At 41.5% G+C, this 15,349-nt stretch overlaps 1 protein-coding gene across 1 annotated transcript in view; it reads left to right on the top strand.

The window, feature by feature from the left end:
• LOC132113974 (macrophage colony-stimulating factor 1 receptor-like) overlaps positions 1–14,430 on the top strand; it is a 33,652-nt gene extending 19,222 nt beyond the window's left edge. Inside the window, exons 14-22 of the mRNA XM_059522074.1 lie at positions 5,953–6,063; positions 6,271–6,403; positions 6,907–6,989; positions 7,248–7,357; positions 7,485–7,607; positions 8,071–8,182; positions 9,807–9,906; positions 12,710–12,818; positions 13,397–14,430. Of these exons, the coding sequence (XP_059378057.1) occupies positions 5,953–6,063; positions 6,271–6,403; positions 6,907–6,989; positions 7,248–7,357; positions 7,485–7,607; positions 8,071–8,182; positions 9,807–9,906; positions 12,710–12,818; positions 13,397–13,555 (1,040 nt within the window). The 3' untranslated portion in view covers positions 13,556–14,430. The remainder of the gene's footprint in view (positions 1–5,952; positions 6,064–6,270; positions 6,404–6,906; positions 6,990–7,247; positions 7,358–7,484; positions 7,608–8,070; positions 8,183–9,806; positions 9,907–12,709; positions 12,819–13,396) is intronic.
• The last annotated feature ends 919 nt before the right edge of the window (positions 14,431–15,349 follow it).

Raw genomic sequence — 15,349 nt, 5'->3', positions numbered from 1 at the left:
CTAACAAAATAAATTCTAAGAACATTTCTTAAACATTCAAATAAACATTATTACCTAATATATTTGAAACATTCAAAATGTCAATTTTCTTCTAGGTTATGTGAACGTTAGCAGAACATTCCATTCTATCATTTTGAAAGCGTTTTAAGAATGTTACTGTCAGGACAGATAAGGACCCAAGAGCGGATGAGGCTGAAAATGGTAACTTTATTAACAGAAGGAAGGCGAATGCCTAACGTCCAAAAAACAAAAAAACCCAACTAGGGAAAAAGGCTCAGTCTCAACTTCCAACTGCACAGCGGGCAGGTGTTGCGTTCAGCCTCCGTGAGCGCCAGGAGAGGAGGGGCAACGAATCCAAAACAGTAGGCAGGAGGGTGGTCGAACAGACAGGGGGGTCAAGCGAGGTGCAGACAGGGCTGAGAACGGCGGGCAGCAACAAGGTCAAAAACAGTCCAGGTCGAGAACCAGAAGAGCAGTCCGAAATTCTCTGAGGGCAAAGCACATGTTACACCAACCGGGCAGACAAACCAACGAGCATACTGACCAGAAAGGAGGAACAGGACAGAACCGAAGCCAAACGCCCAAACATCACAGAACACACTGACAAGGAGGAGTGAAATCAAGCAGAATAAATAGGGTGAGTAACTAGATAGAGGGAACAGGTGCATCAGACAAGCCACGGCCTAGATTGCGGAGCGAGATCAGCTGGCGCTAGCGCGAAGGGAAGAAAATAGATTAAAAATAGATTAAAAGTCAAAGAGAGAGAAAAAATGGAGTAAAAAAATTAGCAGAAACAAACAAAAAAATAAACAAAGTAAAAAAAAAAGAAAGGACAGATCATACCCGAGTCCTGACAGTACCCCCTCCCCCAGGAGCACCTCCCGGCACCCCCGAGGAAGAAGGACCGCGTTGGTGAAACTGGCCGATGAGCGAGCGGTCCAGGACGTCTCGAGCTGGGAACCAACATCTCTCCTCCGGACTGTACCCCTCCCAGTCTACTAGGTACTGATGTGCCCGCCCACGACGTCTGGAGTCTAAGATTCTCCTAACCCTATACACAGGAGATCCGTCAACCATAACAGGGGGGGGGGGGGGGGGCGACAGGGGAATACACAGTAGGGGAATGGGGAAAACGCAAGACATGTTTAACTTTGGACACATGGAAGACAGGGTGCACACGACGAAGATCACCGGGTTGACGACCTTGGAAATACGATATGGTCCAATGAACTTAGGTGCCAACTTTCACGATGGGACCTTCAGTGGCAAATCCTTGGTGGAGAGCCATACGCATTGTCCACAGACATAATGAGGCGTCAACCTACGGTGGCAGTCTGCGGCAGTCTTAACGCGTCCCCTAGCTCGGATAAGCACCTCCCTGGCCCTCCTCCAGGTGCGGCGACAGCGCTGAACAAAAGCCTGAACTGAGGGGACAGCTGCCTTGGAGCCCTGGGAAGAAAACAGAGGAGGCTGATAACCCAGACTACACATGAACGGGGACATAACTGTAGACGACACCGGTAACGAGTTGTGAGCATATTCTGCCCACGTGAGTTGATCACTCCAGGAGGAGGGGTTATGGGATGCCAGGCAGCGAAGCATCCGACCGAGTTCCTGGTTGGCACGCTCATTCTGGCCGTTGGTATGTGGATGAAAGCCTGACGACAGACTCGCGGAGGCTCCAATCTGTCGACAGAACTCCCTCCAAAAATGCGAAACGAACTGGAGCCCCCTGTCAGAAACCACGTCCTCCGGAAGGCCGTGAATCCGGAAGATGTGATCAATGACTCCCCGGGCCGTTTCTTTAGCCGAGGGGAGTTTAGGAAGGGGAACGAAAGTGGACCGCTTTGGAAAATCACTCCACTATGGTGAGAATCACAGTATTGCCACTGGATGGAGGGAGTCCAACCACGAAATCCAGGGCAATATGGAACCAGGGGCGGGATGGGATGGGAAGCGGCATTAACAGACCAGCGGGAGGAGAATTAGAAGATTTATTCTGAGCACAGACCGGACACACCCCACAAACCCGGCGTACGTCCTCCGCCATGGCAGGCCACCAAAACCGCTGGTGGATGGCAGCCAGCAACCTCCTCACTCCTGGATGGCACATGATTTTGGAGGAGTGACCCCACTGGAGAACGGGGGAATCGAACTGACTTGGGCACGAAGAACAGACCCTTGGGACACCCCGCGGGCACCCCGACTCCCTCCTGTGCTCGTCTGACGAGCTTCTCGATTCCCCAGGTAAGCGCCCCCAGCACGCACCTCGGAGGTATTATAGTGTCGGGGGCGGATCGCATGGAGAAGCAAAAAGACACGACAGCGTGTCGGGTTTAACATTCTTGGACCCGGGTCGGTAAGAGAGGGTGAAGTCGAAGCGCCCAAAGAAGAGCACCCACCGAGCCTGTCTGGCGTTAAGCTGGCGTGCAGACCAAATGTACTCTACTGTAGGGTTTTGTGGTCAGTCCACACCAGAAATGGAACGGCCACTCCCTCCAGCCAACAACTCGCGATAACCGATGTCGTGCCACCTGCCCGAAGTTTCTGATGAATCACCTATAAAAATTGGCGAAACCCAGGAAATGCTGTAACGCCTTGCGAGAATCAGGCGCCGGCCATTCGGAGACAGCCCTCACCTTCGCAGGGTCCATGCGAATCCCCCCCACTGAGATGATGTGTCCCAAGAACGAAACTGAATGAACGTGGAACTCGCACTTCTCCGCCTTAACAAACAGCTGATTCTCTAACAGCCACTGAAGCACCTGACGGACGTGCTGGACATGATCCTGAAAAGAAGAGAAAATTAAGATGTCATCCAAATAAACGAAAAAAAGATCTGTCGATCATGTCCCTCAGCACATCCTTGACAAGTGCTTGAAAGACAGCTGGGGCGTTGGATAAGCTGAAGGGAAGAACCCGATATTCAAAGTGCCCACGAGGCGTGTTAAACGCGGTCTTCCATTCGTCCCCCTCCCTGATCCGCACTAGATGGTAAGCATTGCGAAGATCCAATTTTGTGAAGAACTCGGCCCCCTGCAAGAGATTGAAGGCCGAAGACATCAACGGCAGAAGGTACCGGTTCTTAACTGTGATGTCATTCAACCCTCGATAGTCTATGCAGGGGCGCAGAGAGCCATCCTTCTTTTCATGAAAAAGAACCCCGCTCCGGCCGGAGAAGAAGATGGACGAATAATACCGGCTACCAGAGAATCACTTAAATACTTCTCCATTGCTTCGCCCTCAGGCGCGGAGAGAGAGTACAGCCGTCAGCGAGGCGTAGAAGCACCAGGGAGGAGATCGATGGCACAATCATACGGTCGGTGGGGACGAAGAGATACAGCCCGGGACCTGCTGAAGACCGCCCGCAGATCATGGTAACAAGGAGGAACTCGAGAAAGATCCGCCTCCTCCTCCTGTAGGGAAACAGAAACCGGGGAGAGAGCAGACAGAAGGCAATGTGTATGGCAATATTGACTCCATGACAAAACTAAATTGTCTGCCCAGTTAATGTTCGGCCCGTGACGAACGAGCCAAGGATGACCCAATACCAAAGGGGCAGACGGAGATTTACAGATTAGGAATGTGAGGTCCTCACGGTGGTTCCCAGACATAAGAACACTCACCGAATCAGTGATCTGCATAAGTGGCTGGCCATCGAGTCCATGAGCGAATATAGGTGACTGCAGGGATTGGATGGGTATATCCTGAGCGCGTGCCCATTCCTCATCAATGAAGTTGCCCTCTGCTCCTGAATCAACGAGTGCTGAAGCCTTAAACAAAGAGTGTTTAGTGAACAGAGACACAGATAGATGAGTGCGTGACCTGTGAGTGGGGGAAATGGTACCACTCAAATTAACTCGCTGTGGCGAACGAGCAGCCTTAGCAGGACAGGAGTGAGCTCGGTGTCCTTGAGCCACGCAATACAGGCAAAGGCCCTCCAACAGGCGGCTCTGTTTCTCCTTGGGCGTGAGGCGCAAGAGATCCACTTGCATAGGCTCACACTCCTCGGCACTTTGGGATGGAGGGGCGAATGTGACAGGCTCAGAGTCTGCTCGAACTCGGCGGCGTAGCTCTCTCCTGGCGTCTATGCGGAGGGACAGACTGATTACGTCATCCAACCATTCAGGAACCTCGCAGGCATATAGTTCATCTTTGAGTCATTGAGACCCTCTAAAAAATTAGCGATAAGGGCCTCGGTGTTCCACACACAAGTAGCGGCCAGGGTGCGGAACTGCACTGAGTAATCTGCCACTGAATGTCTGCCCTGTTGAAGACACGCTAACAGTCGGGACGCCTCCTTGCCAAAAACAGACTGATCAAAAGTTTTAACCATCTGCGCCTTAAAAGAGCTGAAGTCAGAACAGCACCTGGCCTGTGATCCCCATACAGCAGTCCCCAATCACGTGCTCTACCTGAGAGCAGGGAGATGACATACGCCACCTTGGAGACTTCTGATGTGTAGGTTCGGGCTTGTAGAGAAAACACCACCTCGCACTGAATAAGGAATGATTTACAACTAGTGGGCTCACCCGCATACGTGGGGGGGTTATTCACTCTCGGCTCAGAGGAGAAAGCGGATGGGAGAGGCCCGGGGGGCGGTGAAGCAAAATCCTCCCGATTGAGACGATTGAGTCTACCCACCAACTCCGTAATTTGAGCCGACAAGGCGTCTACAGAGTGACGGGTGGAAGACAGTTTCATCTCGTCATGGCCCAACATCACTCCTTGATGCTCCAAAGCCGACTGCCAAGTTGAGCCTTCCGCTGGGTCCATTCTTGGTCAGTGTGTGGTGTCAGGACAGATAAGGACCCAAGAGCGGATGAAGCTGAAAATGGTAACTTTATTAACAGAAGGAAGGTGAAGGCCTAACGTCCAAAAAACAAAAAAACCCAACTAGGGAAAAAGGCTCAGTCTCATCTCAGTGGGCAGGTAGTGCGTTCAGCCTCCGTGAGCACCAGGAGAGGAGGGGCAACGAATCCAAAACGGTAGGCAGAAGAGTGGTCGAACAGACAGGGGGTCAAGCGAGGTGCAGACAGGGCTGAGAACGGCGGGCAGCAACAAGGTCAAAAACAGTCCAGGTCGAGAACCAGAAGAGCAGTCCGAAATTCTCTGAGGGCAAAGCACACGTTACACCAACCGGGCAGACAAACCAACGAGCATACTGACCAGAAAGGAGGAACAGGACAGAACCGAAGCCAAACGCCCAAACATCACAGAACACACTGACAAGGAGGAGTGAAATCAAGCAGAATAAATAGGGTGAGTAACGAGATAGAGGGAACAGGTGCGTCAGACAAGCCGCAGCGTAGATTGCTGTGCGAGATCAGCTGGCGCTAGCGCGAAGGGAAGAAAACCAGAAAAAAATAGATTAAAAGTCAAAGAGAGAGAAAAAAATGGAAAACAAAACTAATACAAGAGTAAAAAAAAATTAGAAGAAACGAAAAAAAAATAAACAAAGTAAAAAAAAAAAAATAAAGGACAGATCATACCCGCGTCCTGACAGTTACATTTTGAATGTTCTCTCAACTTTTACATCACCCTTTTTATATATATATATTAAGAACATTTCCTCTCAACATTATGAGAACATTTAGCAAATATTAAAAATATTATAAGAATGTTCCATAAACTTTTATTTCAAGAATGTTTTTTCCTGACATTTACAGTACACAACCTTTAAAAATGTGTTAGCGTGTTAGCTGGCACAGCGCTTTATACAATACAGATTGACTCAGCGCTGCATTAAAGGAATAAACAACTTACAAAATTCATCAGTTATGAGATAAATTTTATTTCAGGTGTAGAGAGATCAGTCCAGTAAATACAGTTAACGTCTTCATATTATCTGCACTGAAAATGTCACTTAGGTCTTTTAATGTTTCTCTGACAAAACTACTTTACAAAGCCAGTGAGTGAATTGTGTTGTGTTGTGTTGCATGCTGGGAGCAGCCAGCGCTCATCCAGACGAGCGAGAGGCTCTGATGTCGGAGCTGAAGATCCTCAGTCATCTCGGGCAGCACAAGAACATTGTAAACCTGCTGGGAGCCTGTACACACAGCGGTAAGACCGTCCAGCTGATAAAACCAGCTCAGACTGGTTTTAAAAGATGGTTTTTCGAGCACTACTCAACTTACCAACAAGCTAATCAACTCTCCAAGCCAGTTTGTACCAGCTATAGCAACCATGTCAAAGCATCAGAAACTGGTCATAGCTGGATTTCCCTGTAGGATTTGCTAAATTTAGAATTTTTTTCTGGCTTGTTTCCAGGTCCTGTGCTGGTGATCACAGAATACTGCTGTCATGGTGATCTTCTGAATTTCCTGCGCAACTTCGTCATGATGATTCCGTCTCCGGTGACGGATTATAAGAACGTTGACACGGAACGAATGTTTTTCAGAAGGTCCGTTCAACAAACAAATATAATAATAGTCAAATAAAGTATTATACAGTTTTAAAAAATTTCAGCAGATTGAAAGAAAAACATAGTTTTCAAACCAGACAGAATGATTTGTTTAGACTCACTAGTCTTTGCCAGTTAATGTCACATTCACAGAAATCTGGTGAAGCTTTGCTGACAAAAAATGTTCACTAAATGTCCAAAATTTCCATTGTCAATAGTGTAACAACGTAAAAAGCACTGCTTTTACAAAGAACTCACTTTATCAATGCTAAGAATCTGCAAAGTCCATTTGACAAACTTTGTGGGGAAACCATTCGCTCTCAAGCGAAATTCCTGACCATGTGGATTCGTATTAAAATGACTGGATTTTAGCAGTGAAAATCTGTAAATGTGACCATACCTTTTGAGTTTATATTAATAATATATATGTTTGATGTTTGATTGTGTTTAACTGAAAGTGCATGTCCAAATACCGTTTTTTTTTCTCATTATTTGTTATACAGTGACAGTGGGATTTCCAGCACCTGCTCTGATCATTATCTGGACATGAGACCAGCCTCCTCCAGACCCACTAACTCAGCTCAGAGTGAGTCACAAACCGCTTTCCTCAGACACACATCATCATAAAACCACACGCTACATATATGAACACCATATTTTGCTCAGTACATTGCCGAAGTGAAATGAGTTGAGGATCGGGTTATTCCAGTTAACTAAAACTAAAAACTATTTTAAAAAAGTTACAAGAAATTAAATGTTTTTTTATCTCATCACATATAAGAGTTTATTATCTTATTGCTAGACTTCAGCTGCTAGCATTCAACTGCTTCTTCTTGTGCTGCAGGTTCTTCTTTGGATTGCGAGGCTGAAGGTTCGTGGCTGCTGGACATGGACGACTTACTCCGATTCTCATATCAGGTCGCGCAGGGACTCGAATTCCTCACTGCTAAAAATGTGAGTCCCTAAAATAAGCAGCCTTCACCAAAAACAATGAGATCTGTGTGAGATAACTCAATTCAAACCTCATCTTCAGTAAATCCAAAGCTGATCATAAGTGTACTGCTGTCATATATCTCGGCAGTGCATCCACAGAGACGTGGCGGCCAGAAACGTGCTCCTCACCAACAGCCGAGTGGCTAAGATCTGTGATTTCGGTCTGGCGCGAGACATCATGAACGACTCCAACTATGTAGTCAAAGGAAACGTGAGCGAACAAACATCACAAACACTCTACGGAGATCCCAGCTGACAAAACCATTTGGCTAATGTTCTTGTTACATTGATATCGTTATTATACCTGAATGTTCGAAACATCCAGGTTTATTTGAAATTTTTTCATGTTTTTTATTTTATTTTATTTATCTCGGTTACATGTTAAGGATTTTCAATTCAATTTTAAAATTCAATTTCTACTAAATTTTATAGTTTGGTTAACAGTATGGGAACATTAGATTTGAATGTTCTCTGAACGTTCTTAATAGTTACATGTTAAAAATATTTCAGAAAAAAAAGGGGAAAAAAAGGAAATATATATATAAAAATGTTTTTGTGCTAATGTTTTCGGAACATTATAAAATAGCAGATAAATTTGATTGAACGTTCTATTAATGTTACTGGAAGAGCATATACAGTATATAAAGTGTGTGTGTGTGTGTGTGTGTGTGTAGGCACGTCTTCCAGTGAAGTGGATGGCTCCAGAGAGTATTTTCGACTGCGTTTATACGGTTCAGAGTGACGTCTGGTCTTACGGGATCCTGCTGTGGGAGATTTTCTCACTGGGTGAGATTGAAACCCTTATACTACATTGTGGGTCATTTAACCAGCATTTTGAACCCGGTTTTTACGTTTCTGGAAATATTGGTTAACCTGTGATTTCTTTTTCTTGATATTTTGGGTAAGATCATTTTTCTCATTTGGAGTCATGAACATGCATGCAGAGTTTCAAAACTTGTGCTTACACAATTTCTATTTTGATTGTGATTTTCGTGGGTCAATTTTACCCAATAAAGCGGTCACAAACAGCTTTTTTATTATTCTGTACTGTTCTTATACTGTTATCAAGATTTTTACATACAACAAACCTTAATTTAGAAGTAACATGCTATTTTCTAGCTGTGATTAAATTAAACGTAAAAATACTCAGTACATATCTGTAATAACAGACAAAGCAATAGTGACCACATAAAACAGTTGCTCACACTTGTGTGGTGTGACATTACTATCAGATCCAATATAGTCGCACAGCATCGCCTTTTAGTTTCAATCTTCTGAAAATCCTTCGCCAAATTGTGCCTTGTTTGCAAACAAATCTGTGGTAAAATGAAGTGATCAAAGGACGATTACTTACTGACATTGTCTGGAACTTCATTAAAAATAAGCTTTATCCGGTCTTTCCTAATATTGGGATCAGAAGGAAGGCAATGCACTTTACAGTGTCTTTTTGTCTCCGGAGCATCTTTATCGTTTGATTTCTGTGTTTGCCTCTCTCGTTGTTTACACGACACGCGTGAATCCGTGGGCGGGGCTAAACAGGCAGTGATGTCAAAGCAGGCGTTGATGATCTTTTGCATTGGCTGGGTTTAGCCACACTGTTACATCATAAATTGGAAGAGATAAACATAAATTGGCACATTCCACAACCTGTCGTTTTGGCAGATTGGCTTCAACATAAGCTGTTTTAGACTAATGAGAAAGTTTTGAGTTCTGAAAGGGAATTTTTAATCTTTTATGACCCCTTTAATTTCATGACTAAAGGCGTCTGCACAAAAAAATGGCATTCATATTTATGCATTCGCTTTTATTCAAAGACAGTTACACTGCATTGATGGTGTACATCTTTATCAGTTCGTGCATGTTAAATTTGCTGGGAATCTAACCCATGATATTGGTGTTGCAAGCGGCATGTGCTTATACTGTTCAAGCTTCAAAAAACACAGAAAAAGTGATATTCCACACACTTCTGTTTAAAATGTATTTATGTTTAAATACTTATAACAGTGTTTATAATTGTATAAACAGGAACCATATATATCTTGTAATACTGTATATTGTATTTCGTTTGATTTATTTTATGCTGAATTACACTGAATCCAACTGGGGTCAGTTTGACTCAGAACATCACAGTCATACCCAGATTTTTAAAATACTGTAAAACATGTATATATATACTGTATACCAAGTGAGATTTATTGTAAGATGCACAAGCACACTTTTCAATAAAAACTTCTGACAACAAGAAGTTTGTATGGTTTGAAATGTGGTTTCTCTGCTGAACCCACAACCTTTATTTTAATAAAAAATATATTAAATAATTTCCAGTCTCACTGAATGCTGGGTTCTGATTTGAAGCCTCTGTAACAATTACGTGATTTTCTCTTATTGGAGTAAATGTGTGTTTCTGCAGGTAAGAGCCCATATCCCAACATACTGGTGGACTCCAAGTTTTATAAAATGATCAAATGTGGCTATCAGATGTCCAGACCTGACTTTGCACCTCCAGAGATGTGAGTGAGATGAACAGCATCACAGACACATAATCATTCTTTCACATTGTTATGGTGAAGTCAACAAAACGAAGAAATTGCAAGTGCTTTTGGGCTCGTTGAAGATCAGTCATGCTGCTGCATTCTGAATTATTTGTAGAGGTTTGATTGGGCATGATGGAAGTCCAACCAAAAGAGCATTGCACTAGTCCAGCCTATAAATGACAAGGGCCTGGACAAGAAGCTATGCAGCATGCTATGTTAGGAAGGGCCTGATCTTTCTGATGTTGTGCAGTGCAAACCTGCATGATTGAGTGGATTTTGCAATGTGGTCTTTGAAAGTAAGTTGGTCATCAAAGATTACACCAAGATTTCTGACCAAAATTGATGGGGTAATTGTTAATGAACCTAGCTGGATGGTGAAATCATGCTGTAGAGCTGGAGTGGCAGGAAAGACGAGACACTCAGTATTTGCCAGGTTGAGCTGCAAGTGATGTTCTTTCATCCAAGCCGAGATGTTTGCCAGTCGGCCTGAAATCCATGCAGCTACCATTGGATCGTTGGGTTGAAATGAAAGACAGAGCTGTGTGTCATCAGCACACCAACTGAAGGAGAAACCATGTGCCTGTATTATGGGACCTAGTGATGTAGTATATATGGAGAAGAGGTGGGGTCGAAGAACCGATCCCTGAGGAACCCCAGTGACCAGCTGATGTGCTTTGAATAGCTCTCCTCCCCAGGCAACCCTGAAAGACCTCCCTGTGATGCCCAGTAATGCGAGGGTGGACAGTCTGTAGCTATCTACAAGTGAAGTTTTCAGTGTAGGTTTTTTAAACAGTGGGATTACACAAGCCTGCTTGAATGCGTTGGGGAAAATGCCTGTGAGAGGAGATGTGTTGATATGTGTGAGTGAAGGCAGGAGTGTAGGAGAGATTGCTTGGAGAAGGTGTGAGGTGACTGGGTCTGGAGGGCAAGTTGTAGGACGGCTGGACAGAAGTTTAGATACGTCTGCCTCAGTGAGGGGACAGAAGGAGGAGAGGAGAGCTTTAGCAGTGGATGTGACTGGTTTGAGTTCCTGTGTGTGTGGAGCTGAGAACTGACTGCTGATGGTTTTAGTTTTGTCTATGAAGAAGGTGGGCAAGGAGACAGAGGAGTTTAAAACATTTAATGTTTTAAAGAGATAATGTGTAAATGAAGTGCTGTTGATCTTGTTGTGGAGATTTGAAGATTTGGCAGTATGGACTTCAACAGATAAAGATGGAAGCAAAGATTGATACATACGGTGACCGGGAGGGGACATGTTCATTTCACTTAGTTTTGTTAAGGCCACAAGACATTCATTTGTGGGAACGTGATGAAATGTTGTGGCCACAAGATCATTTTGTTGAGGTAGCAAAATCTTTATGTCACGGCCATGTGATGTGAAGTTGTGGCCTCGAGATCCTATGTTGTGGAAACAAAATATTTTTCTCATGGCCACAAGTTTAATACGTAAACAAACCTGCATGATAGCAACCTGCGATTATCAGAGATGGATAAACTTTTTATCTATCCCACGGTCTTGTAAATTTGTTAACTGATTGTGTCTTTCTATTATATAGTTTTTTATTTTTATTTCATTTTGTGCTATTTTTGTCATTTCTATCAGTTTGTATAGTTATTATATATTTTTATTTCAGTTTAGGTTTTAGATATTTTAGTACAACAATTAAATTGAAAATGAATAATGTGGCCTTGGCAACTATAGTTGAAATAAAACAAGATTGTTTACAAATATTTTATTTCATTTCAGTTTGCTTTAGTGTGTTTTCTTTTTTATCTGTATATTTAATTTTTAGTAAAGGCATTTATAACCACAATGTATTTGTCTCCAAATCTAAATTCAAGCATTTAAGCAGGAACTTTTGGAAGAAAAGGCTTTGAAATGGTTTTGAGTTTGTCCTATTCTTTGATCATGTACAACATGTAGTGTGTAGTTTTATTCTCATGATATCATGATGCATATGAACCTTTCTAGAGACTAAGCACTAAACAAATCACACAAATAGAAAAATAGCATGAGATTATGAGTTCCCATACAAGTCAACAGTGACTGATATTGACATTTCCATGGGCGGCTTTTTTTTTACCCAAGTTGTTCCAAAGTCAAATTAAAAATATCGTAAGATATATATATATATATATATATATATATATATATATATATATATATATATATATAAAAAAGCAGTTAGGTGCTTCAATGCTTTAAAACAACTAATACAACTATAAAGACTGAATTTGAAACAGGTGGTAATACTGTATATTTAGAAATAATTTTAAATGTAAATATTTTGTTTATATTTTGATTTTTTATATTTAATTTAGTAATTACTTTTTTTTCGAGTAATTTACTCATTTTTGTTTTAAATTTTATTTGTATTCTTTTTTTTAAAAGTCAATATAGTTTTTATTCATTTTTATTTCAGTTTTAATTATTTTAGTACATCAAGTTAAACTGAATCAAAATGAGAAATGAAAAGGTTTTTTAATGGTTTAAGTTTTTAGTTTATAGTAATTCTGTTTGCACCATTAAGGGGGAGAGTCAATAATAAAAAAAAAAAAGTTATTTAATCATAATAAATCAAGGCTATAAAACACAGTTTGTCTATTAGGAAACGTGCTTAACATGATGTCTTAATGATAACATTTAATGCAACAACTCATAATGCTTGATACAGAGGCTTTATTGTCCATATACAGTATATTCCTAATTCTTTCTTTTGGTTTTACGGTGAATGCGATTAAGATTTTGTGATAGTAAAGCACATGATGTTGTGTCCAGGTACACCATCATGAAGATGTGCTGGAACCTGGAAGCTGCTGAGAGACCAACATTCAGTAAGATCAGTCAGCTGATCGAGAGGATGCTGGGAGACACGGCTGATACACAGGTACATCACTCATGAGATTTCATGCAGTCAGACCTGAAGACATGAACATCCAACCATCTGTATCTACCCTACTTTTTCAAAGCAGAATTCAAATATTTCCAGTTAACGTGTAATAATTCCGATGCATTCGCCACTATAGGTAAACACATTTTTGTGCTACAAACCATTGTTTATTGCTGACATTCAAATTTTGCTATTTATATATTTTCTTAGTTTTGCATTTTTCATTTAAATGTTTGCATTTTAATAAAAATTTTGCATATTTTAAATTTTCATTTTTTCATTTTTCAATTTCCATTGCAGGCAACTATTTGCGTGCGCTCTGATCAGATCATGAGATGAGATGTTAAAAATGTATTTGATATCATTTTAAGTGCATTGCATTATGGGATATGGTATCTCACACAGTGTGCATGCTGTACTTTTTGAAAAATGTAGTTTGTCTTCCATATATTCCTTCCATGCATATAGAAAAACAGTGAACATACTGTAGGATTATTTATTAATATGCGTTATTTTGGACACAATCTAGTCTGAGTGAGTAAAGAATGAGTCATATTCATGAAATATTTCCACAGGAGACACAGTACCAAAATTTCCAGTCCAGCGCAGAAGGTGACGAACAGCTAGAGTCATCTGACCCAGTGAAGCAAGAAGATGAATCATTTGAGACGTCACGTGACCAGAAAGAAGAGGACGAGCCGCTCATGAAACCCAACAACTACCAGTTCTGCTGAAGGCCTAACTAACCAGCTGATTAACTAATGCGCGATCTTCTGTCTGAACATCAACAATAGTTGCACAATCTGTCCACAATCACATGCATGTGAACAAAGATCTGATCTGTCACCAAACACACTCACTTTGGGATTTTGCACGCTCTGCTTTTGCAGTTCTGCTCTCTTGAAAATGTCTTGAACTCGTGTGCAGAGTTGAAGCGTGTTTAAATGAACCGGTTTCATTTCTCAGCAAAGTCGAAAACCTCCAAACCTCGGATTTGTTTGTCGTCTGATGTGCCTTTTTTGATAACCGTGCATCTTTCTTGTTACTTGAACTTCTCTGTTGCCCAGGTTGGAAAGCAGTTTGTTCTGCGTTTTAAATGCAAACGCTACATGTTCCACTTCCACTTCATCCTTGATCTGCCTGTCAGTCGTGCTTCTTCCTTTAAAGTAACTGAAAATGACCACAGATACACGTAACTCTTTTTGTGCAGCTAAAATAACTGGAATGACACCGGTCAGGGGCGCTGCTATGGTTTCTGGGCCCCCTGAACAGCATATTGATTCGGGGCCCCCTCCACGATCGTGTTCTGGTAGGGGAGCAGTGACCCCTGACTCTGCCACATTCAACTTATAAATGGCCACATTCTTATGTTAAAAATAAAGTGAATATGCCAGATACAGCATAATATTCTGCAATTTGATTATTTATTTATGTATTTATTTATTTTTTGCATACATTTTTTTTTTTTTTCATTTTAATTTCGCATTTGCAAGTTACAAATGGCCATGGTCTTACATAAACATAGTGTATACATCATATATGGCTTGGTCAATGCAACTACACAATAACTTTTCACATTTTGCATTAAAACTTTTTCTTTCCAAACTTTGCATTTAATTTTTTTTTGTTGCACTTTTAATTTAGCATTTAAATTGTTATATATATATTTTTTGCATATTTTTATTTATTTGCATTTTAGTTTTAACTCCCCTCGCATATAACACCTGTACCCGACATGACAACACGGGTCGAGTTTCACGCAGGATCTCAACACTGCGTGGCTGGAGGTAATCACTGCAGGTGAGAGGACAGATATGAAAACATTCTGTCATTTTGTCTCCTGCTCTAGTTCTTAGTCAATCCTTGTAGGCAAACACAACGTTTTATTGCTTCCCGAAGTGATTACGGTCATCTGGAGTGATAGCGTGAGGTCAGCACAGGCTTGGAGGACAGATTCACGTCTCCAACGGGTGAAATATTGACATGCTGTTGATGCAATAATGTCTCAGCTGATCGTGGTCTTATTTTTTTAGATAACTTGAGAGTCAAAGGTTAAATGCGTTATCATTTATGACTGAAGCATTAGAAAAGTGGATCCCAAGGACAATGACTGACACAGAAACCATTTCAGGAAGAAAAACGAACCATTTGTTTTTCCTTTAATGTCAAATGAAAAGTAAACTGCTTAATTTCATTTTCATATATGCATATTTACACTCGATTATGTTGATGTGCAGGAAATGTTTATGTAAGCTGAATGTCACATTTTGTTTTCAACGAGTCAAACTCTCAAACGGAAAAATCTGTAATTTTCTCTGTAGTTTATGAACCGTTTGAAATGGGTAAATCTTTGATTTTATACTCCAAACTGTTTGCTTTCATCAAAGTTTATTTAAACAGACACACTTTAGTTTGCTTAAAACGTGATTAACCTGATGTTTTTTTTCTCAAAGCACAAATTTTCATGTTTATGTTTATATTATATTCTTATTTACATTTTTTCCTCATGCAATAATTGTATTTTTCAT

Source organism: Carassius carassius, chromosome 33, assembly GCF_963082965.1.
Source record: "Carassius carassius chromosome 33, fCarCar2.1, whole genome shotgun sequence".
Taxonomy (NCBI): Eukaryota; Metazoa; Chordata; class Actinopteri; order Cypriniformes; family Cyprinidae; genus Carassius; species Carassius carassius.
The sequence above is the reverse complement of the archived record's forward strand: the minus strand, read 5'-3'. Positions and strand labels throughout refer to the sequence as shown.